Source organism: Pseudonaja textilis, chromosome 8 (genome assembly GCF_049901715.1).
Source record: "Pseudonaja textilis isolate UNSWEBS1 chromosome 8, rPseTex1.2, whole genome shotgun sequence".
Lineage (NCBI taxonomy): Eukaryota > Metazoa > Chordata > Lepidosauria > Squamata > Elapidae > Pseudonaja > Pseudonaja textilis.
The window spans coordinates 50,308,758-50,333,761 of NC_141997.1; the positions used below are offsets into that span (position 1 = coordinate 50,308,758).

Sequence of the window (25,004 nt, forward strand, 5' to 3'; positions counted from 1 at the left end):
AAAGGAACCAAGCGGGAAACAATGACATGTAGACGATGTAAGAGGACGTATAAGAAGCATTGTTCTTACTGGTTGGTTTTAGTTTCCACCAGAAGCCACCGGTCTTCGGCCACTAAAAAAACAGACTTGAGACTGATGGGCAAAGAGATGGTGTGGGCATTGCCCTCCAAGACATCCATAACGATAAGGTAGTTCCTGAAAGATAAAACGTTTAAAAAATTAGGTCTCAGGACAACCTCAGGATGCTTCTGTAAGCAAAGAAGAAGAAGAAAAAAAAAGGAATTTATTCTTACCCTTCCTCTTTGTAGAAGACCAGCCAATTCTTATGTGCAAATTCTTTGCACATTTTGTGACTCGTCTTCTTTCGAGAGCAGGTCGACAGGCGGAGAAAAGGAAAAAACAATAATAATAATAATGAATTGCAATTCTTCGGCCAAACTGCCAAAATTCACCAAAACTCTTGGTTACACATGGAGACTTGGCAAGTTCTAGGAAAAAGTTCTTGATGGTCTAACATGGAGGAAAAAAAACTATCCACTCCCACAAATGCTAAGATCAATTCCTATTTTCTGTGCTAAATAAAATACAGGTAGTTCTCGACTTACAATAGTTTCATAACCCAATTAGGTAACATCATCAGTGTTCACTGATATGCACTAGAGTAGTTTGGTAAATCAAATATCTTCAAGAAAACCATCACGTTTAGATCCCAGGGACCTCACAATAATTATTACTGTTTTTAATAATTAGTTCTAGCATAAGTGAACTGAATAATTGCAGAACAAATATCTAAGGGGCTGCCACAAAGAAGAGAGGGGGTCAAGCTATTCTCCAAAACACCTGAAAGCGGAACAGGAAGGAATGACGGAAACTAAGCGACAAACAACCTAGAACTCAAGAGAAATTTCCTGACCGTGAGAACAATCGGTCAGCGGAATGGGTTGCATCCTGGAGTTGTAGGTGCTTCATCACTGGAGGCTTTTAAGAAGAGACTGTTGGGCAACCTAATTTTGTCTGAAATTAGGCTCTCCTGCTTAAGCAGGGGGTTGGACTAGAAGACCTCCAAGGTCCTTCCCACGCTGCTATGCTGTTCCATGTGATTTCTCAAATCTGGGTGCCAGTGGACCACAACAAGGCCGTGTTTTGCCTTCCCAAGGGTCCAGACGCCTCCCCCGGGCCTCTAGGAGGGAGAAAATGGCCACCCCTGGGTTCTGGAGGCCCACCAGACCCGTTTCTGGATTTCTGGAAGGCCCATTCTTCTCCCCCACAACGACCCGCCACACAGACCGTGTACTTACCTGCATCAGGTGGAGACTCCTAGGAGGGGTGCGTGGGGCCAGCTGGTCGGTTGAAATACCGGTTCGGCGAACCAGGTGTAACTTTAACATCCGGTTCGCCTGAATCCCGCCCTTGGCTGTAAGTCGAGAACTAGCTCTATTCCTGGAGGACGGATGGGCTATTGTGACGTCTTACCTCCTCCGCTTTGCCTCCCCACCACGATGCTCCTTTCCGCGATGCCGGGATATCTGGTAACAAGGTGAGACGGCTTACGGCCCCCGTGTTCGTGTCCAGCAATAAAACAATGTGATTCTATAAGAAAAACAGCGGGGTGAGAGAGAGGATAATTCTACATACTGTAGAAAAACTGCAGAGGTATATGTGTCCTCGATGACCCCTCTCACTTGAGGTAATTCGACGCATTTCGGAACTGAGGGCGGATTTTGATGCCTCAGAAAAGACTGGTTTTTTTCCCGCAAGATTTTTCCCTTCCGCAACATATTTGTCGTTGCGCGGAGTTCACTGAAGGGTGTGGGAAATCCATTGTTGTGGCCCGCCAGCAGCTGACGGAGCTAGCAACAGAGTCGGACAGTAGTGAGGAAGTTGGGGAGGAACCTGGGCCAGTCTTGATGGCTGAGGAAGGCTCGGGATGAGGGCTCTGCATCAGAGACAGAGATGGGGCCAGGGCAGGCTGGCAGTCATCAGCTGCCTTCGGACTCGGACAGCAGTGAGGCGGGGGAGCTTCTGGAAGCGGTTCCCACCCCGCGCATGCGCAGAGATGCCAAAACGAAGGCACAATTAAGGACTCGGGGTCGAGTGGGGAGCAAGGCCACCGGTGGACGACGAATGGCCCCCTCCCATCAGGATTAAAAGAGGAGCAAAAGCGGAGGGGGCTTTTGCGGGAAACAATTCGCCCGTTCGGTCATGTGTTTGTTCCGGCCTTGTGGATCTTGGTCTGTAAACCCAGCCTTCCTTGCCAACAGTGAGTGTGGAACTAGTTTACCAGGCAGCAATTCCAGGATTGATAACAATCTGAGATAATTAGTCCGCCTTTGCAAAAACGTGGGCCAAGCTGTTGGCTGACTGTGAATGAACTACTTCACGTTATTGTAAATAAAGAGGTTTTTGCCAGGACTCAAAATCGACTGAGTGCTTTTGGGGGAGGCCTAGGCAGGGGTGGGTTTCAAAAATTTTAACAGCCGGTTCTGTGGGCGTGGCTTAGGTGGTGGGTGTGGCTTGGTGGTTATGTGACTGGGTGGACGTGGCTTGGTGGTCATGTTATTGGCTGGGTGTGGCCAACTCCTTCCTTTTTCCTTCCTTCCTCCCTGCCTCCCTTTTTCTTTCCTTTCTTTTTCCTTCCTTTCCTTCCTTCCTTTCTTCCGCCTTTCTTCTTCCTTCCTCCCCTCCCTTCCTCTCTTTTTCTTTCCTTTCTTTTTCCTTCCTTCTTTCCTTCCTTGTCTTCCTCCTTCCTTTTCCTTCCTTCCTTCCTCCCCTCCCTCCCTTTTTCTTCCTTCCCTCTCCCTCCCTTCCTTTCCTTTCTTTTTCCTTCTTTCCTTCCTTTCCCCTCTTTGTTTCTTTGTTTCTTTTTCTTTCTTTTTCTTCCTCCCCTCCCTCCCTTTTTCTTTCCTTTCTTTTTCCTTCCTTCTCTTCCTTTCTTCCGCCTTCCTTTTTCCTCCCTCCCTCCCTTTTTCTTTCCTTTCTTTTTCCTTCCTTCCTCCCCTCCCTCCCTTTCTTTTCTTTTTCCTTCCTTCCTATTTTCCTTCCTTCCTTTCTCTTTTTCTTCCTTTTTCCCTCCCTCTTTCTTTCTTTCTTTCTTTCTTTCTTTCTTTCTTTCTTTCTTTCTTTCTTTCTTTCTTCTTTCTTTTTCTTTCTTTCCTTCTATTTTCCTTCCTTCTTTCTTTCTTTTCCTTCCTATTTTCCCTCCCTCTTTCTTTCTCTTTTTTTTCTTTCCTTTTTCCTTCCTTCCTTTCTCTCTTCTCTTTCTTTCTTTTCTTTCTTTCTTTCTTTCTTTCTTTCTTTCTTTCTTTCTTTCTTTCTTTCTTTCTTTCTTTCTTTCTTTCTCTCTCTCTCTCTCTTTCTTTCTTTCTTTCTTTCTTTCTTTCTTTCCTTACTTTCTTTTTCTTTTTCCTTCCTTCCTTTCTCCTTCCCCCCTTCCCTCCTCTCTCTCCTTGCTGCCCATCTGCCTGCACAACAGCGTAAGACTGAAAACAAAACAAAAAAAACTCAACAATGTTCCAAGGTTTCTTTTTTTTTTTAAGGGTGGGTGGGGAAGTTATCAGGCTGTCCTCTTTGGCTTTGCATGTTCAATTCAGGAGAGCAAATCTGCTCGGTGCCACCGGCCTTTGCTTCTCCAACCCTTTTCCCGATCTTAATAGCTCCCATCTGAACAGACTCCTGACCGGCGGCATCGTGGCTTGTCTCCCCAAATAGACTTTTGCGTCATCGGCGAATACTTCTGACTTCGCCGGGCCTGGCCCTGCTCCAGGGGAGCTGGGAAGGATCTGCCCGTTATTGGCCATGTTTATCTTTCAGTGGGAGAAGAGGAACCTCCGGCTGACCTCTGGCTCCCCCCAGCGCTTTGCATTCCAGAGCCTCCAACAGATGTAACCGCCAAGATTCTTCCAAGCGGCTGAGATGCTTTTTTAAAATATATTTTTAGCTCCTGTCCAGCTTCCCTTTCTTTGCTGTGGAGGTTTTTGGGACCCGGCCAAGGTTTACTCTCTCGCAGAAGCAGCGGCACTGAGAGAGGAAAACCGTTTGTGCAAAGAAGGGAGCGTGGATTGAACTGGGAGGAGAGAGGGAGGGGAAAGGCTGGACAAGGGAGGGGAAGGGCTTGAAAAACAGGCCTGGGAAGGCAGAAAGAAGAAAGGGGGGGAAAAAGCATCTTTAAATTTCACAAGAAGAGTTCTGCACTCCTCTACTCGTTGCAGAAGACCTTACGCCACCAGACTTGAAATTCTAGACCTAGAAAACCTAGAACTACGCCGCCTTCAGTCCGGTCTTAGTATGGTATATAAAATCATACATTGCAATGTCCTACCTGTCAATGAACACTTCAGCTTCAACCATAACAACACAAGAGCAAACAATAGATACAAACTCAAGGTTAACCGCACCAAACTTGATTGCAGGAAATACGACTTCAGCAACAGAGTGGTCAATGTCTGGAATCCTCTACCTGACTCTGTGGTTTCTTCCCCAAACCCCCCAAAACTTTAACCTTAGACTGTCTACTATTGACCTCACCCCTTTCCTAAGAGGTCTGTAGGGGACGTGCATAAGTGCACCCACGTGCCTACCGTCCCTGTCCTGTTGTTTCTTTTATTTTTCTTATAAGTATCTATCTCACGTATTCAAAACTATATTTATTCTTATACATGTATCTTGTAAACGATTGTGCCTACAGTCCTTGTCCTATTGTTTCTTTTAGATATTTTTTTATCTTTCTTATATGTACCCCTGTATTCATAACGATGTTTTTACTTATACCTATTATCTTGTAAGTGATTGACAAATTTAAATAAATAAATAAAATAAAATAAGAGTGCAAAAAAGAGCAGCCAAGATGCTTAGAGGGAGGGAGGAAGGCAAAAATATAATGAAGAATGGTTGCAGGAATAGTTTGATGAAAAGAAGGACTAGAAGGGACATGATAACAGCCTTCCAATATTTGGGGGGGCTGCCCCAAAGAAGAGGGAGTCAAGCTATTCTCCAAATACCCCTGAAGGCAGGACAAGAAGCAATGGGTGGAAACTAATCAAGGAGAGAAGCAACCTGAAATTAAGGAGAAACTTCCTAAAAGTGAGAACAATTAACCAGTGGAACTGCTTGCCACCAGAAATTGTGTGTGCTTCATTGCTGGAGGCTTTTAAGGAGACTAGACAAATGTTTGTCTAAAGTAGTACAGGATCTCCTGTTTGGGTTGGACTAGAAGACCTCCCAGGTCCCGTCCAACTCTTTCCTGTTACTGTTCCTCTTGGATAAGGAGATGTGCAACCTGGAATTAAGGAGGAACTTCCGGATAGCGAGGACAATTAATCAGTGAAAGGATTTGCCCCCGGAAGTTGTGGATGCTCCAACACTGGAGATTTTTAAAAAGAGACTAGACAATCATTGGTTTGCAATGGTGTAGTTTCCTGCTTGAATAGGGGGTTGGACTAGGAGACCTCTAAGGTCCCTTGCAACTCTCGTTATTCCAAGGCCGTGTCAGTTTTCCAAAGACAGAAATGTGACGGGATAGTTTTGGGTTTATCTCTCACCTTCCTTTTTTGTTTTCCATTCACTAGAAAAATGTAAAGGCCAAAGGGAAAAAAAAAGTCTTATCTAGTTAGAAAGGAGGGAGGTTGATCTAGTATTGTACCAATGTCATCCACCTGGTGCCCAAGAGCTTTTGCAATGGAGATCCTGCCATATTTCTCTATTCCATTTCAAGGCTGCAACCAGGTAGGAATGGTAGATGGAAGGAAAGAGAGGAGAGAGAGGGGAAAGAAAAGAAAGGGGAAAGGAAGAGAGAAAGGAAGAAAGAAAGAAGGACGGACATAAACCAAATAGCTGCTGCCCGCCTTTGTTGAAAGAAAAGAAAGAGGAAGGAAGGAAGGAAGGAAGAAAGGAATGGAAGAAAGAAAGAAAGGAAAGAAAGAAGGAAGGACATAAACCAAACATCTGCCTGTCCAGTTTTGTTGAAAGAAAAGAAAGGAGAAGGGAAGAAAGGAAGGAAGGAAGGAAGGAAGGAAGGAAGGAAAGAAGAAAGAAAGAAAGAAAGAAAGAAAGAAAGAAAGAAAGAAAGAAAGAAAGAAAGAAAGAAAGAAAGAAAGAAAGAAAGAAAGAAAGGAAGAAAGGAATGGAAGAAAGGAATGGAAGAAAGAAAGAAAGGAAAGAAAGAAGGAAGGACATAAACCAAATAGCTGCCTGTCCAGTTTTGTTGAAAGAGAAAAGAAAGGGGAAAGGAAGAAAGGAAGAAAGAAAGGAAGGAAGGAAGGAAGGAAGGAAGGAAGGAAGGAAGGAAGGAAGGAAGGAAGGAAGGAAGGAAGGAAAGACTAAGAAAGAAAGAAAGAAAGACTTCCTCACTAGATCTTTTCCTAATTTTAAGATCTCTCTCTCTCTCTTTCTCTCTCTTCCCCCACCCCCTTGGCAACCAGGGCCAACAGGCAGGAGGATGAGCCACGGCCCAGCCTCCCCTCAGAGGACTCACCTGCTCTTCGTGCAGAACGACCTGGCCTTGGAGGGGGCTGCCGAGGGGGGCCAGCCGGACGAACGGTTGCCACAGGCCCCGGAAGGTTCGCGGGAAGAGGTCGTAGAGGTCCAGGCAGTAGCCGGTTTTCCCCGATGCGTTCATGAAATATAAGGAGACGGGGTTGCAGGTGGCCACGTAAAGGGAAGTCCCGTCTTCGCGCTCTTTAAGCAGGGCAAAAACAGAAAGAGGGAAGGTGTAAGTTCAGGACTGCTCTACAATCAAAACTCATCGCTAGGATCCTCATCAGAGACCTGTCGGGTTTCCGGCAGTTGCCCTAATGAAATCATGAGCCTCGATCCAAGCTTCAAAAACTTCAAAAGATTTATTAGGAGCGAACATGTCGGCATGACCTGGGTGAAGCCGATTCTGAGACACGTAAATTCACTGTCACCCTTGACCCTGTTTTTCCTCCGCTCCTCTGGTTGTATCATAATTCATATTCTCCAACGAAACACGTCCATAGCCAAGAGTCATCAATCACGTTCTCCAATTAGAGATTTCCGGTTGCTTAGTTATAATCTTTGCACCAAGACAAATTCCTTGTGTGTCCAATCACACTTGGCCAATAAAGAATTCTATTCTATTCTATTCTATTCTATTCTATTCTTATTGTACCCTCTGACTATTATTAAGTGTTGTACCCGATGATTCTTGACTCTTGACGAATGTATCTTTTCTTTTATGGACACTGAGAGCATTTGCACCAAGACAAATTCCTTGTGTGTCCAATTACACTTGGCCAATAAAGCTATTCTATTCTATTCTATTCTATTCTGTTCTGTTCTGTTCTGTTCTGTTCTGTTCTGTTCTATTCTATTCTTATTGTACCCTCTGACTATTATTAAGTGTTGTACCCGATGATTCTTGACTCTTGACGAATGTATCTTTTCTTTTATGGACACTGAAAGCATTTGCACCAAGACAAATTCCTTGTGTGTCCAATTACACTTGGCCAATAAAGCTATTCTATTCTATTCTATTCTATTCTATTCTATTCTATTCTGTTCTGTTCTGTTCTGTTCTGTTCTGTTCTGTTCTGTTCTGTTCTGTTCTGTTCTATTCTATTCTTATTGTACCCTCTGACTATTATTAAGTGTTGTACCCGATGATTCTTGACTCTTGACGAATGTATCTTTTCTTTTATGGACACTGAGAGCATTTGCACCAAGACAAATTCCTTGTGTGTCCAATTACACTTGGCCAATAAAGCTATTCTATTCTATTCTATTCTATTCTATTCTGTTCTGTTCTGTTCTGTTCTATTCTATTCTTATTGTACCCTCTGACTATTATTAAGTGTTGTACCCGATGATTCTTGACTCTTGACGAATGTATCTTTTCTTTTATGGACACTGAGAGCATTTGCACCAACACAAATTCCTTGTGTGTCCAATTACACTTGGCCAATAAAGCTATTCTATTCTATTCTATTCTATTCTGTTCTGTTCTGTTCTGTTCTATTCTATTCTTATTGTACCCTCTGACTATTATTAAGTGTTGTACCCGATGATTCTTGACTCTTGACGAATGTATCTTTTCTTTTATGGACACTGAGAGCATTTGCACCAAGACAAATTCATTGTGTGTCCAATCACACTTGGCCAATAAAGCTATTCTATTCTGTTCTGTTCTGTTCTGTTCTGTTCTATTCTATTCTATTCTATTCTATTCTATTCTATTCTATTCTATTCTATTCTATTCTATTCTATTCTATTCTATTCTATTCTATTCTATTCTATTCTATTCTATTCTATTCTATTCTAATTCTAATTCTAAATCTAAATCTAAATCTAAATCTAAATCTAATTCTAATTCTAATTCTAATTCTATTCCAATATTCTACTCTACTCTACTCTAACACATTTTGGACAAAACCCCCCAAACATTTTGGATAAGACTGCTTGTGGATGTGAGGCAATTACGCTTATCCTTTGGGTGCTTATCTAACCAGGCGAAAGGATTAGTCATACAGCAAGAGAGGAGGGACTAAATAAGGATTATTCCGCAGAATGCTTGCCCTACTACACAGTTTAACTGTTTAAGAGGGAAGTGGGGGCTGTTAAGGGTTGTGCTTAACCTCACGGCCGCATTAGAGAGAAAACACGCAAAAGGACAAGTCTTCGGGGACTTCGCTTAATCTGCAAAATAATTCCTGCCAATATCGGTTTAAATTACTTGCGCCCACTTCTCCAATCGTTACTTACTCACATGGGCACTCTTACCTTGCGACGCCACATCGCACACGAAGTTAACCTCGTTCAAAGGCAGGGTCCAGAATGCCAGCTCTTCCGTGAAACTCAAGGCCCTGGCTTCGTGCCTTTCCAGGGGGAAGGCCTGCACGTTTAAATGTATGGGACCCTACAAGCAAAGAATGAAAATCCTGAGCCCCAAAACTGGAATGTGTTTTGCCTCCCAGGTGCCTTTTAATATGTAAATAAGGGGTCCCCAACCTTGGCAACTTTAAGACTTGTGGACTTCAACTCCCAGAATTCTCCAGCCAGCATAGTTTAAAGTTGCATAGTCTTAAAGTTGCCAAATTTGGAGACCTCTGAAATAAACTGCAATGGGTTGGTCAAAATTTAGGTGTTCTGTCACCAAATTTAGTAACAATTGTTAAGAATATAAGTCACCTAACAGGTATTTGGGTTAGAAATATATAAACCAGGATAAACATTTTAAAACTGTATCTTTAAGAAAAATGCAAAGCTGTAATTAGGTGTGGTTTCTCAAATGGCCATAAGACGGAGCCAGAAACCTGGGTTGTTTTGCCTTAGTCTCAGAAGAGAGTGTGAGTGTATCTGTTTCCTTCTGTTGGAGAGTATTGCCACTTCTTCTAATTGACTGATATTACTGGATTTAATGTAAGTCTGTTACTGAACTGTTTTTGACACTGGACTTTGTTATTGGATTATCCCTGGATTGAAAACTGACTGATTTAACCTGTGCATGACTTTGGACTGCTTATCTTGAACTTTGCTTAAACCTTTCTGGAAGTAAAAACCTACATTTACTGTACGGTGTATCTGTGTGCTGTGTGTGTATTATTCAAACACTACTCTTAAATACGTCTCCCTGTATGCGCTCATTCTCCTAACGGGGAATTACCTCAACACTAATCATTGTAGGATTTTAGAATCATCCATTCTGGACTGTTCACTTTATACCGCTGAATGTTGCTTTTGTCTTTTAATTGACCCCGTAATCCCTTGCATCGGGGTGGAGTCGGGGCAACTGAAAGGAACTGAGTATTTACTGGCCGGATGCCCTTTCTGTCACCAATGCAGAGTTCGCAGCTGATATTTACTCATTGTGCCCAGAGAAAGAAATACCTGCCGCTACCTAGGATTGAACTCACCGCTGAATATTGCTTGATTATACTAAATCCTTTGTGATCCAACAATCCACATCTTCTTTCTTTAATTTGAAAATACGATAGCACGTAATCAGCTTGGATTCCACGATTTTTTTTTTTTAACATGCAGCTTTGTTATTTGCCTTCAGTGCCCTTTAGAGTTGCCAGATTGGAAATACTTAACGCCGGTTAAACATGCAGGTTTATGGTCAATATTAAGTTTGAAGGATCCTCAGTGCTTTTTCTGCTTGGCGGCTTTCTTGGAGACCTTTCATTACCCAACTAGGTGACGCCAACTAGGTGACATCATCAGTTTGCTAGAGCAAATCCCACTCCTTCTAGCACTGATGATGTTACCTAGTTGGGTAACAAAACGTTTGCAAGAAAACAAGCAAGCCCAGAGACCACCAAGGACTCCAGTCGTCCTCCTCCTCCTCCTCCTCCTCCTCCCTGTAAACCCAATTCTCATCTAGCACTGATGATATTACCAAGTTGGGTAATGAAATGTCGGCAAAAAAAATCACCAAGCTCAGAGATCACCAAGGACCCCTCATTTCCGCCCCCAAAATTCTCCTCTATCAATCTTAAACTTGAACCAAATTTCACAAACCTTCACGTCGACGCGATGGGTTTCAGTTGGACACAACAGTCTTCGGCGCGATTTCCCCAAATGATTCATTTTCCAGTAGCCCATAAATTGGGTATCTGGCAATGGCAATCTGACCAAGAAAAAAAAAAATATAGCGCTATAATTAATTTGACCCACATTTTTCTCAGTTGACAATACTTTTTTTCCCCTTCTCGTTAACAGAATGTTAACCACGTGCAACAGAGTCTTAAGATGACAATGCTACTTTGCACTTGGGAATTTTTCCACTTGGGAATTTTTCTGAATAGGAAAAAAATGGTTTCATGGTAAAACATAAACTAAGTTCTGACATACTAAATAAGTCCTTAATGGAGAAGCAGCACCAATTATATTGTTAGAAAATATAAACAGTTTTTTTTTTATAAAACAGTATTTGAAGATCTGGAATTGAGACTTTGGGAAAATGAAATATTTGAGGTTTTTAACAGATCATACAGATCAAACTATGATTCCCATTCAGCTAGAATTTTTAATATTAGTATTTATAATTATTTCTACTTAATGAGTCTATAGAAACACACCTGTTCAAGTTAATACTCTGCCTTCAAAATACAAATCAAAACACGTTTCGAGTTAGCTATAAATGAGGGATGCTTTTCCCTAGAAAATATTTATTATTATTTGAAATAATAATTATTGAATAATTTGATCAATGAAGTTTGCAATCACAACAGACTTCTACTATGAACTAACTTTCTTTCTTTCTTTCTTTCTTTCTTTCTTTCTTTCTTTCTTTCTTTCTTTCTTTCTTTCTTTCCTTCCTTCCTTCCTTCCTTCCTTCCTTCCTTCCTTCCTCCCTTCCTTCCCTTTCTTTCCTTCCTTTTCTTTCCTTCTTTTTATTTATTTTATTTGTCAAGCATGTTTTAGATAACAGATATAATTCAAAACACAATTAAGAGTACATTGAAATGGGTACGAATAACAGGGGACATTAGGACAGAGACGATAGGCACATTGGTGCGCTTATGCATGCCCCTTACAGACCTCTTAGGAAAGGGGTGAGGTCAACAGTCTAAGGTTAAAGTTTTTGGGGTTGGGGAAGAAACCACAGAGTCAGGTAGAGTATTCCAGACATTGACCCCTCTGTTGCTGAAGTCGTATTTCCTGCAATCGAGTTTGGTGCGGTTTACCCTGAGTTTGTATCTATTGTGTTCTCTTGTGTTGTTATAGTTGAAGCTGAAGTATTCATTGACAGGTAGGACATTGCAATGTATGATTTTATATACCATACTTAGATCAGACCGAAGACGGTGTAATTCAAGGTTTTCTAGGTCTAGAATTTCAGGTCTGGTGGCATTAGGTATTTTGCAATGAGTAGAGGAGTGGAGAACTCTTCTTGTGAAATATTTCTGGACTTTCTCAATTGTGTTAATGTCAGATACATGATATGGGTTCCAGACTGATGAGCTGTATTCAAGTATAGGTCTAGCTCCATGATGGCGAACCTATGGCACGCGTGCCAAAAGTGGCACGCAGAGCCATTTTCCCCTGGCACACGAGACCTCACCCAGAAGAGTCCCACTGCGTATGAATGCGCACCGCCACTACCTGACAGGTGGTGGCGGTGCGCATTTATACGCAGTGGGGCTCTTCTGGGTGAGGTCTCATGTGCCAGGGGAATTGTTGGGTATCTGTCGCGCATTCGTGGGGAGGCAGGGGTGCACGGGAGGGAAGTGCGCATGCGCAGAGACGGGCGGCCTGTGGAGGGATCGTGCGTGTATGTGCAGATGGATGGCACAGAGGGGTGATTGTGCGCGCATGCGCAGAGATGCACGGTGCAGATGCATTGCGCACAAGGGAATCTAGTGGGCAGGTGCGTGGCGTGTGGCAAGGGGATTGCACGCACATGCACAGATGCACAATGTGCTGTGGGGGGATTGCATGTGCATGCTCAGGGTGTGTGTGTGGGGACCCAGCACGCACATTGCCCTCCTGGGTGCTGGTACGCAAGCGCACAAGCGCGCATGCAACTATTGGCATGGGAGCCGAAAAAGGTTTACCACCACTGGTCTAGCACCTGTTTTGTGTTGTGTTTCGCCGGCAGCCTGTGCAGACAGCAGCGGAATCGGACAGTGGGGAAGAACGGGGACCAGTTTATCTGGTGATCTGTCCAAGTGGCCTCAACGACTCTCAGAAAGAGCGCTAACAACCAGAGGACTGCAAGGAATATAAATTCTTCCATTCTCCACCGTTCAATCAGAACGGAAGAAGCTTCTTGGATGAGAAGCGAAGCGCCTTCAAGGAAAAGCAAAGAAAATTCCAGTTGCCTCTTGAAAAAAGCACCCTTGGGTCAACAGAGAACTGTTTTGCAATGTTGTGGCTCACCGGAGCTGGTGCAGACAGCAGTAGAATCGGACAGTAAGGAAGAACGAGGACCAGTCCAGGAGTTTGGGGTGGACTCAGGTGAGGATCCTGTGTCTGATGCAGAGATGGCGCCACGACCATCTGGGAGTCGGGTGCTGCCTCCGAAGCCTCTGGAATCTGGCAGCAGTGAGGAAGAGGAACAAGGGGAGCATGTTCCCAGTGCGCATGTGCACAGAGCTGCCAGAAGGCAAGAGCAGCTGAGGCAAAAGTGGCTACTCGGAAGTAAGGCTGGGAGGTGATTGCCCCTCCCATAAAGTATAAAAGTCAGGCCAAGATGACGAAACCTTTGCAGGAAGCAAAGTCGTTCGATCCGTTCCGAGTCATCTTTGAAGCTCTTTGTACTTCGGTTGGTTTTTCTTGTACTTCAGTTGGTTTCTTTCTTAGTTCATTGGATACTTCTGTTTTTGGCAGTGCTTCACAGAACTGAAAGGCATGTGCTTATCTTGGGGGATTGTTTAAGATTAGTTTTGGCTAGGAATGAAAACAATTCCCAGCGTTGCAATAAAATATGTTTTGTTTTTAAAACAAGTTTGTGAATAATTATTTATGAAGCCTGGGTCCGAACGGTTTTGCGCGCTCTAGTTAGCAGTACAATAATACCAGCGAAGAAGTTATGCAAGATTAAGTTAACTCTCTTTCTGACGCTATTATATTACAACAACAGTTCACACTTGACCAAAATAAAGTCTCTTTTGAAGGACTTTTAAACTTTGGAGAGCAGGGAACGATTGCAACTGTTGTCCTTGTAATCCAGCAACCGAAAGGGAAAAAGTAAATGTCAAATAACAAAAGTCTGGACGTGCAGCCAAAAGTTCTCTCCACTTGAGTGCCTTCAGTGGTAACAGATGAAGATGATGTTTGCACAGAACTAAACATGGAAACTGGGCAACCAACGCGCAGACCGTTCCGTGTGAGTCACCCTCTTGTTTGAATTTCTGCCGTGTCCTTTACACAACCGCGTAAAAAGCTCCTTAGATATGTACAGGGAGAAAGTGTGAGATGGTTCTTCAACTTCTAGCATCCACTAACCACGTTCTTCAACTTTTAGCAGCCACTAACCACGTTCTTCAACTTTTAGCAGTCGCTAACCACATTCTCCAACTTTTAGCAGTCACTAACCACATTCCTCAACTTCTAGCAGTCACTAACCACGTACTTCAACTTTTAGTAGTCACTAATTTACGGACATTTCAAAATTGTCAATCTCAACGGAGCCCAACGTTTCTGCTAAAACAAGACATTTGTGAAGTGAACTTTGCCCTATTTTACGACCTTTCTTGCCACAGTTCATGAAATGAATCGCGACAGTCATTAAGTTCGTAACACGGTCGTGAAGTGAGTCGGATGACAACTCATCAAACATCCCTATGCCTGTTTTAGTAGTTGCCATAAGAAAAGGGGACGGGGGGAGAGGAGGAAGGAAATCGGGAAGAGCCGTGCAGCAGTTTGGAAGCGGAAATACATTCCAACTCTTTATCTTTAAAAGATTGTAACTAAACTACCAGAGCTTTTGCCCGTGAATATATTTAATTGGAGAACGTGATTAATGACACGCAGCTTGTGAATGTGCTCAATTGGAGAATCTGATTTATGACACACCCGGGGCGGGGGAGGAAACAGGGTCATCGGTGACTGTAAATAAGTGGAAGGGCTTACCCATTATTAGAGGCATCTTGGGTAAAGAGCAGGAATGTCCAGACCAATCACCTTACAGCAAGATTCCATGCAGAAAATCCAACCATGGCTGGGAGAGTGGGGGGGTTCGCAACCCTAAATTCTACATCTGCCCTCAATTTGTTTTTGCTTTATACAGGTCACCTTCAAGAAGTGAGAGGAGCCGAATGTCAACCCATCAAACATTCCTATGCCTGTTTTAGTAGTTGCCATAAAGAAAAGGGTGGGGGGGAGAGGAGGAAGGAAATCTGGGAGAACAGTGCAGCAGTTTGAAAGCGGAAGTACATTCCAATTCTTCTCTTTAAAAGATTGTAACTGAAATACCAGAGTTTTTGCCCGCAAATAACGTGAATGATGACACCCAGCCTGTGAATGTGCTCAGTTGGATAATCTAGTTTATGACACACCTGGGGGGAAAGGGGAAACAGGGTCATAGGTGTCTGTAAATTACATCGGCCAGAGTTGGCTTCATATAGGGCAGTGGCAGTATGTCGCCTCTAATAAATCCTTTGAAGTTTTTTGAAGTTTGGCTTGAGAATCATGATTTCATTAGGGCGATGGCTGGAATCCTGACATTGGGCTTTGTCCGTTGGTTTTGTGCATCCGAAGGTGGCAAAAGGGGATCACGCAACCCCGGGGACACCGCGACCTGTCATAAGTATGAGCTGGTTGACAAACATCTGAATTTTGATCACGTGAGTGTGAGAAATGGTCACAAGTCATGTTTTTTTTTTTCAGGGCTGTTGTTAACTTTGAACGGTCGCTAAACAAAACAGATTTAAGGGACCGCTGGTTCAAAATCGGGAAGCCATTGAATTAGTATCTGCAATGCTGCCTGTGAGATTTTACTCAGTTAATGTTGATGCTAGAGATGGTTTATTCAAACCGCTGAATGAGATTTATAGCAAGAAAAGTGGATTTTGTCTTCCTCCTTATCTCAAAAAACAAACAACATAACCACCAATTTTTTTCAAGTCTGTTTCGCATAACCTTTCCAAGCATAAAGGGAAATACTTGTTTTAATTGAAGATGGTTTCTGAGCTTCAAAAATGTGATCATGCAAAGTCCGATGATTATTATTTATACACATCAAGGTATCTGTCTGATGTTCAGTGAATAAGCACTCCATAACACAGGGTGTCCATAAACACCATTAAGCAAACTGGATACCATGTGAAAAGAATCTGGAATATTGCAAGGTCAAAGAAATACGAGAAAATTTTGGGTCTAATTGGGAGCAACGGTGTCTGTTATTCATAAACTTTCGTTAAAATACAAAAATATGTCAGCGTGGGTGATTGGCGTCATTGGTTTAATGACATCATTACAAAATGATATCGCTCACCAGAGACATTTGACTGATGCCAGGCAAAACCTATTGAAACAAGATCTTTTGAAGTTTTTGCAGTACTTTGGGGAAATTTGCCCCATGCAGGATTAAAAGCCAAGTCAATTCATTCATTTACATATTTTTTTTTTAAACTGCTACAAACCGGCTTCGTACACATAACAGCAATAAATTAGCAAAAGACCAATCAATGAAGAGAAACCAAGAAGAATCAAACAAATATTTCCCTTTATTTATTTCCATTGCACAAATCACCAAGGTTAATTAGATTTTTTTAAAAAATAACAAACAAACCACGACTCCTCCATTGAAACATATTGCTGTATCCCGTAAAGATACACACTGATAAATGTTGTGTAAATAAATAATTACGCAACCGAATGGCCCTTTTCGGAGGAAACATGGAATCTGCTTCAAGCATTTCCAGGTTTTTAGAACTAGCAGCAATACGGCAGACAATAAGCCTTACTCCTTTGCCATCTGTACGTTGTCGGGTTTGGCTCCGATCGGTATTCCGTGTTTATGCAAAGTCCTAATTAAAATCTCACGCATTTCTTTGTTGTAGGAGTCAAAATCAAAGACGTTCCGAACCACGTTGGCAAGCCCTTCGGTTGGAAACTTCTGCAGAGATGAAGAAAGAGACAGAAAAACAAAACAAAAAACCAAGTGTGAGTTTGTTGTCAGTGATGGGAAGTGCGACTTGAAAGCCGGTTCCGTTACACAGAAAAATAACAATCTAGGTCCGTGATGAGGAACCTATGGCAGGCGCCTCCCAGCTGGTTTGAGGCCTTTTTTGGCCTCCCAGAGGCTGGAGGGAAGCCTCTGCAGCCTTTGGAGGCTGAAAAATGGGCCCATTTCGTCACTTCAGGCACTTCCGGTTTCGTCACTTCCGGTATTTGGAGGCCGAAAAATGGGCCCGTTTTTCAGCCTCCGAAGGCTGTTGAGGCTTCCCTCAGCTTCCTTCCGAAAAAGGCCTCAAATGGGCTGAAAAACGGGGTGGTGGAGGTGATGGTGCATTGCATTGTGGGTGCCGGCGCACGCGCTCGCTTTTGGCACACCACCACGAAAAGGTTTGCCATCACTGATCTAGGCGTTCGCTATGCTCTCCCTGGATTGCTACTTCGCGGTGTGCGCGCGCACAGCGTTCCAAACACCAGCTGAGAGGATAAAGAAGAGAAAAGTGCAGACTCGTGAAATCTAGTGAGAAGGAAGGACTCCCTGGAGAAGAGCCTCATGTTGGGAATGATGGAGGGGAGTAGAAGAAGATGTGGGGAATGGCAGAGAAGGAGGAGGCTGGATGGAGTCCCTGAAGAAGTCGGCGTGAGCTTCAATGGACTCCAGAAAATGGTTGCGGGAAGGAAGGCCTGGAGGAACGTTGTCTATGGGGTCGCGATGGGTCGGACACGACTTTGCAACTAACAGCAGCAAAGCGGTGGGAACTATATTACAGTATATTATGTGAATGAAGAGAGCTACTAAAGGAGGAAAAGGTTAGCTGGAGGTCATCTATAGAGTCTCCTGACCACGGGATGCCCCGTTTGTTTTTCCAAGGCACATTTTCTTCCTTGCTTTTCAGACGTGCCAATGATGCAAAATAACTTTATTCGGCTAGGACGATCCGAGCAGCCAGGCGATAAACTAAATAAATCATGCTGCGAATATGCACATCCTGAAGCTTGACTTTTGCCTGCCAGCAGTATAAACACCTTCTAACTCAAAACAGACTTACGTTTGTATAAAACCAAACCTGATTTCGCGGCAGAAGGCTTAGCAGAGCCACACAATAATAGAAACAGACATTGTGTATGGCTTAAATTTCCTTCCTCCGTCTTCAAGCTGTGAGATTGTTATCACTTCCCTCCTTCCTTTCATCCCAACTGGCTCCCATTACCTGATGGACGGGGGAGGGGGATGCCTGTGTGCCCTAAGCCAGAGGTCACCAACCTTTTGGACCTCAGGGACCACCAAACCCATAATTTTAAATCCCGCGGACCAGAGACCCTGGGAAAATCCCCCCCCCCCAAAGTCTGCCGGAAAATCCCCCACCTCGTTTTGCTACCGATCGATTGTTCTTTATTTGGGATTGCAGGATACCATCTTCAGCTCTGCTCTCAAGGGGAGAGAGAAAGGGAGAGGGAGAGAGAGAGAGAGAGACTTTTGGCTTCATGCAAGGAAAACAGCAGAAGCAGCAGAAGTCGTTTTTTCTCTCCCTCAAACTCCGCCAGAAATGAGTCTTTGCCGGTGCAGCCTCTTGGAGCAGGAGGCCTTACAGGGTCCCCAAGACTCATTTCTGGCAGAGTTTGGGGGAGAGAAAGAAAGACTTCCGCTGCTTCCCTTGCGTGCAGCCAAAAGCAGAAGAAAGAAGCAGAAAGAAGCAGCCCAGTGGCCAGGCCATGTGCGTGGGGCGCATGGGGCATGTTCCCCCCTCGACCCTTATATCCCTACCCTCACTCCCTCGTGTTGTTCACAATGCAAGCGACGCAAGCCTGGTGCTCCTGCACAGCCTGGATTAATTGCTTTGGGGGTGACATTTCTCTGCGGACCACCAAAATATTATCACAGACCACCAGTGGTTGGTGACCATTGCCCTAAACAAATTACTCCTGTCTCTCCTTGCTGCTGGTTGAAGACAATCTGAATAAATGTAGCCATTCCCCTGATCCAAATCTCTCGGAAACCCCCGAGGCCAAGCAAACCAGAAACCTGAATTCAAAGCAGAAACCGAGTGGGTGAATTAAGATTGCCTCTTGCTTTCTGCCATAATTATGTTCGTTCCTTCCGTCGTTTTTAGATTCATTTATGGAACGGTTCAATGACCAGCTTGTGGAATAATGACGGTTCCCTGGCACAAACAAGCATTCCAGGATCTTTCTTTTTTAACTATTTGAGTTAGAATAATAGGATTGGAAGCGACTTTGTAGGTCATCTAGTCCAACCCCCTTGCCCAAGCAGTAGACCCTACACAATTTCTGACAGAGGGTAGTCCAGTCTCTTCTTGAAAGCCACCAGGGATGAAGCTCCCACGATTTCCGAAGGCAACTTCTGTTCCCATGGGTTGATTGTTCTCACTGTCAGAAAATTTCTCCTTATTTCTAGGTAGAATCTCTCCTTGTTCAGTTTCCATCCATTATTCCTGTCTAGCCTTCGTGTGATTTGGAAAATAGCTTGACTCCTTCCTCCTCTCTGTGGCAGCCCCTCAAATATTGGAAGGCTGCTCTCCCGTCTTCCCTGGTGGTCTGCAGAGAAACGTCACCCCCAAAACAATTAATCCAGGCTGCGCAAGTATACAAGGCTGCGCCGCCCACATGGCCCATGGGAACACAAGGCTTGCATTGCGAACAACACAAGGCAGTGAGGCGGCCCTGCAAGGCATCCTGGTCCAAGAGGCTGCGTCGGCGCGACAAGCCTCACAAAGACTCATTTCTGGCAGAGTTTGGGGGAGAGAAAGAAAGACTTCTGCTGCTTCTGCTGCTTTCCTTGCATGAAGCCAAAAGTCTCTCTCTCTCTCTCTCTCTACTCCTGAGAACGGAGCTGGAGACGGTATCCTGCGATCCCAAATAAAGAACGATCGATTGGTAAGAAAACGGGGTGGGGAATTTTCCTGCAGACTTTTTGGGGGGATTTCCCCAGGGTCTCTGGTCCACAGGATTTAAAATGATGAGTTTGGTGGTCCCTGAGGTCCAAAAGGTTGGCGACCCCTGCTCCAAAGCCCCTGAAGGTAGGACAGGAAGCAGCAGATGGAAAGCGATGGAAAGGAAAGAGGCAACCTAGAATTAAGGAGAAATTTCCTGTCAGGGAGACCAATAAATTGGCGGAACAACTTGGCCTCCATAAATTGTGAATTGCTCCAGTAATGGAGGTTTTCTAAGAGGAGACTGGACAACCATTTGTTTGAAATAGTATAAGGCTTCCCACCTGAGCAGGGGGCTGGACTAGATGACCTCCAAAATCCCTTCCAACTCTGTTATTCTGTTAAATGTTAAGGTAGACTTTAAAGATAATGTCTTCAATTATTAGTGAATTGTCCAGGATTAGAAACAGCCCTACAGTACCTGTAAATGCTTGACAATGTTCACTACTTCTCGAGTCGAGTAAGGATAATTTATGATTCCTTGGTCAGCCAAACTCCGCAGCTCTCCAAAAGCCGCTACCAGTTTCTGGAGAACCAAGTCAGAAACGTCAGGTCCGTACTGTCGAAGCATGGCCAGTTCTGAGTTTGGTTTAGGGTTATCCACAGCGTGACAGCTAAATATATCTCCTGGAATAAGCAGGGACAAGAAAGGAGAAAACGGCGTCCAATACGGTCATTCATTTGCCGCGCGTAATCAAGAAGAAAACCTGTGGATCCACAGGGAACTCACAGGGGGGCTGCGAGATATTTTAAATTTTTGAAGAAAGCACAACGGGTTGAAGCTTAGCTTGCCGACTAAGCTACTGCTAGCTCCTTCAAAACGGAGCTTATTTTTGACTTGCGTTCTTAAGAAAGAAATATTTGTAGCTCGGGTGGTAGAGGTTGTTGCTGATTTGTTCTCACAGCGTGCTGTTTAGTTTCTGAACGTTTCATCACCAGGGTGGGTAACATCATCAATTACCTGGTTGAAGTGTCTTGTTTCAGTTTGCTTTGGTTTGACAGGTCTTATGTATGTTGTGGATAACGGGGAAGACCATGGGCCAGTCCTGGAGTCTGGGGAAGGCTTTGACGAGGGTTCTGCGTCGGAGGCAGAGATGGAGCTGTCCGACAGTTATCAGCTGCCTTTGGAGTCAGAGATCAGTGGGGAAGAAGAACAGCTGGAGCCTGTTCTTAGTGTGCGCATGCACAGAGCTGCCAGGAGAAGGGAACAGCTAAGGAACAAGGGTCGACTCAGGAGTAAAGCCACAGGTGGACGGTGAATGGCCCCTCCCATAGGGAATAAAGAGGAGTGAAAAGGGGAGCGGGCTTTGCAGGAGACAATTCGTTCAATTCATTAGGGGGAAGATCTGTTCCTGACTTCTCGCCAAGTAATTGCTGCTACAGCGTGGCGTTTGGAAGATATCGGCCTGGCAGCTCTGCAAGCCTGATAAAGGTCTGCAGTTGTGAAATCTCTTGAAAGACTGTTGGCCGGGACTTTGATGGAGAGGAATTCATTTTAATCTAAATAAAAGGGGTTTTATCAGGACGAGGAGTCGGCTTCATGATCTTGGGAAGCCTCGGTCCAGAACAATGCAGTCACGTATCCAGCTGGTGTGACCTCATCACCACATAATCATAATACAATAATGATAATAATATAATTATACCACATAATAAACAGGACAATCAACCAAAATTCCTGGTGACAAAACAATTGGGAAACTAAACAAGTTCGGAGAACAAACCACCACTAATTTACATTCTTTTTTGGAGGGGGGGGTATTTTTCTAGGAAAATTATGCATGGCCCAAAATACATATTTCTTTTTCCAAACAGCAAAGGAGTCTAAAATAAAGAAAGGATTTTAATACACCTAAATTACTAGCTTCCTTGGGAGTTTTCTTTTTCTTCCTGCAGTCAAGACTCATGAAACAAAAGTAGCATTCTTTCCCGCCCCACAGACAGGACCATAAAATAGAAGCTTTTACACAGTGCCTGACTTACCAAGGGTTCCAAAAAAGTCATTCCCCAAGAAAGGGAATCCTGGCCTGTTTGCTAAAACAATCATCCTAAAATCCGGATGAATTACTATGACATTTTTTCTCCCATCGGCGGCGGTAGGATCTGGAAGTTAAACAAACAGAATTAGCGTTTTCGTTCTGACTTTATTCCAGAGAGAAAAATGACATGCTTATCAGATAACAGGTAATTAGAGTTGGAAGGGACCTTGTAGGTCATCCAGTCCAACCCCACACCCAAGTGGGACACCCTATACCATTTCTGACAAATGGCAGTCCAGTCTCTTCCTGAAAGCTTCAAGGGATGAAGCTCCCATAACTTCTGAAGGCAACTTCTGTTCCATGGGTTGACTGTTCTCCCTGTCAGAAAGTTTCTCCTTATTTCCAGGTTGAATCTCTCCTTGTTCAGTTTCCATCCATTATTCCTTGTCTGGCCTTCAGGTGCTTTAGAGAATAGCTTGACCCCTTCCTCCTCTCTGGGGCAGCCCCTCAAATACTGGAAGGCTGCTATCCTGTCTCCCTTGGCCCTTCTCTTCCCTAGACTAGCCTTGCCCAGTTCCAGTAACCATTTTATTTTTTCAGAGGTCAGAGTCCCAAACCTCACTCCCTTCTGGCACTGATAATGTTCCCTAGTTGGGTCATGAAATATCTAAAAAAAAAATAATAATCAAAAGATAGCAAAGAGATAACAGGTACGGGCTCCGTATAGCAACACAGCAATCAGTCTCCATAAACTGTAAATCTATTAAACCGCTATAAATTCAACTGTTTTATTTGAATTCTTAAAGATAGTTTAATAGTAACAGTTAAAAGAATATAGCATTCTTATTTGTTCAGGTGCTATTCAGATCAAAGGGCAAACTAGCAGACCAAATTACTTTATTACTTTAAGAACTTGGGGCCACAGTATATGCTATTTTAAACATACAGCCGGTAGCTATTTATATTTTTAGTTATAAGTCCAGAATAAAGATAAAAGGAACTAGATCTGGATTGGAAGTAGGGGAGGCCAGGATATTTTAGAGATTTTTTTTTTTTGGTTTTGCATCATATCCTAGCATTTTTCCTGCAGGTGTAAGGTCTGATTAATTTTTTTTTTTTGCATGATTTATGCTAAAGATTATACAAATGACAGGTGTGAATATCTGATTATAACAGTGTTAAATGAAAGGCAGGAAAACAACAGATCTCTCTGGGCTTACTCTAGAGCGAGAAAGCTGCTAATGTACCTGTTGAATTCTTGCTTGTATTCTTTAAAAAAGCAAAACAAAACGGTTGCATTTTCCATGATGCACTGTATATTTAAAACTAGCATAGTTCGCTACGGAACTATGCGGTCGGGCTTAGTTTTGGGGGGAGGAAAAAATAAGGGAAAAAAATTCTGCCTCTGCCTACCAGCATCCATTGGTATTCATCTGGCTAGCGTCCTGTCAGTGTGTGAGAATGGAGGGCTGTTTGGAAACTGAAACAGTATTTGCTGTGTGAGCAAGGAGACAGCAAGGAGCCTGGGTGTAGCTTAGCTCAACTGTTCTGTATTAAAGCTTCTGGGTCCTCTGAAACTGAAACTCCTCTGCTTGTGTTTTGCCTTTGGAAGAGATTTCTTTTCAGGTGGGGACGGGGAGTAGAACTCCTTAGCATCAGAGCGTGTTAATAATAATAATAATATAGGAAATTCTAATGCTCTGATGGTCATTTAGAAAAATCCTTCCTTAGTGAGCCCCTAAAAGCCAAGAGGAACAGACATGCCAAATTTCAAGATGGTAGTCTTTACAGTTCTGGATATTTTGTGATGATGTGTGAGTGGTCTTATCTATCTCTATCTCTATCTCTATCTCTATCTCTATCTCTATCTCTATCTCTATCTCTGTCTCTGTCTCTGTCTCTGTCTCTGTCTCATCTATCTATCTATCTATCTATCTATCTATCTATCTATCTATCTATCTATCTATCTACCTACCTACCTACCTACCTACTTACCTACCTACCTACTTCTGTCGGTCTATATCTATATCTATCGATTAGTATAAATTAATAACTAATCCCCTCCATTTCTCTGAAAAAAAATTACACTCCCTCGTGCATATGTTATAAACAGCTCTTAATTTATTCGTCTACAATAAAGCCGGTGATGCTTTCTCTCTGGGGCCGCTTACTCGAAACAATGCGTCTCCCATCTGACAGAATCATCTCGCCGCTCTCCACCAAAGTTTTCAGGATGCAGGTAACGTTGGTGGGCGCCTTGTCTGCCTCATCAATCATCAGGATGTGCCCTTTTTTGACGGCTTTCACCTAGAAAGGGATGAGGTGGAACGAGACAAAACCTTTACAGAAAATAAATGCCAAAGATTCCCAGGTCATTCCAACAAAGAAAGTAAAATCCGATCTCTATTTCCAATGTTGGATGGATGGGGATTAGAAGAAAACAAGACCTATAAATCACTTCTCACTCTCACTCATCTGTTTTCCTGTCTATTTTCCATCCATCTATCCATCTCTCATTTATCTCATCTGACCCATCCATCTGTCCTTCTGTCCATCATTTATCTGGTCTGTCTGTCTATCCATTGATCCATCAGTCTGCCATCTCTATCTCTAATCTATCTATCTATCTATCTATCTATCTATCTATCTATCTATCTATCTATCTATCTATCTATCTATCTGTCTGTGTCTGTCCGTTTGTATGTATTTCTGTCTGTCTGTCTATTTCTGTATCTCTCTCTCTCCCTCTCTCTAAATCTCTTCCTCTATCTATCTACCAGCATGTACCTATCTATCTGTCTGTCTGTCTGTGTGGCCTATCAGATCTGTCTGTCTATCCATTTATCCACCCATCTATCTATCTCTCTATCATATCATATCATATCATATCATATCATATCATATCATATCATATCATATCAGATAGATCTATCTATCTATCTATCTATCTATCTATCTATCTATCTATCTATCTCTGTCCGTCTGTATGTATTTCTGTCTATCTCTGTATCATGCTCTCTCTCTCCCTCTCTCTAAATCTCTCCCTCTATCTACCAGTATCTAAGTTTCTGTCTGTCTGTCTATCTATCTGTCCGTCTGTATGTATTTCTGTCTGTCTATCTATCTCTGTATCTCTCCCCCATCACTCCCTCTATCTACCAGTATCTATCTATTTTCTCTCTGTGTGTCAGTCAGTCTGTATCTCTATCTATGTCTGTCTGTCCATTTCTCTGTCTCTGTATCTCTCTGTATCTATCTCTCTGTCTATATTCCGCTATCTGTCTGTCTGTTTGTCTATTTCTCTCTCTTTCTCCGCCTTTGTCTGTCTGTCTGTGTCTATCTATCTACTTACCTCTCTATCCAGCTGTCCATCTTTCGTTATGTCTCTCTTCATCTGTCCATCCATCCGTCCATCTACCTACCTACCTACCTACTTACCATCTATCTATCATCTACCTAAAAACGTATTGTAACGTATAATGCAATGTATTTAAGA

The 25,004-nt window shown here is 43.3% G+C and overlaps 1 protein-coding gene across 2 annotated transcripts in view; it reads right to left on the reverse strand.

Annotated features, from left to right (window-relative positions):
* The window catches only part of VWA8 (von Willebrand factor A domain containing 8), a 105,798-nt gene that overhangs the window by 32,849 nt on the left and 47,945 nt on the right, over window positions 1–25,004 (reverse strand). Inside the window, exons 23-32 of one of the 2 annotated variants that reach the window (XM_087938043.1) lie at window positions 23,680–23,815; window positions 21,513–21,632; window positions 19,951–20,156; window positions 16,368–16,519; window positions 10,474–10,582; window positions 8,734–8,869; window positions 6,470–6,672; window positions 1,474–1,590; window positions 294–358; window positions 70–195 (exon numbers count right to left, since the gene is read on the reverse strand). In XM_087938043.1, coding sequence (XP_087794169.1) covers window positions 70–195; window positions 294–358; window positions 1,474–1,590; window positions 6,470–6,672; window positions 8,734–8,869; window positions 10,474–10,582; window positions 16,368–16,519; window positions 19,951–20,156; window positions 21,513–21,632; window positions 23,680–23,815 — 1,370 coding nt within the window. Of the gene's footprint in view, window positions 1–69; window positions 196–293; window positions 362–1,473; window positions 1,591–6,469; window positions 6,673–8,733; window positions 8,870–10,473; window positions 10,583–16,367; window positions 16,520–19,950; window positions 20,157–21,512; window positions 21,633–23,679; window positions 23,816–25,004 lie in introns of both variants that reach the window. The other variant, XM_087938042.1, reaches the window with a different exon arrangement.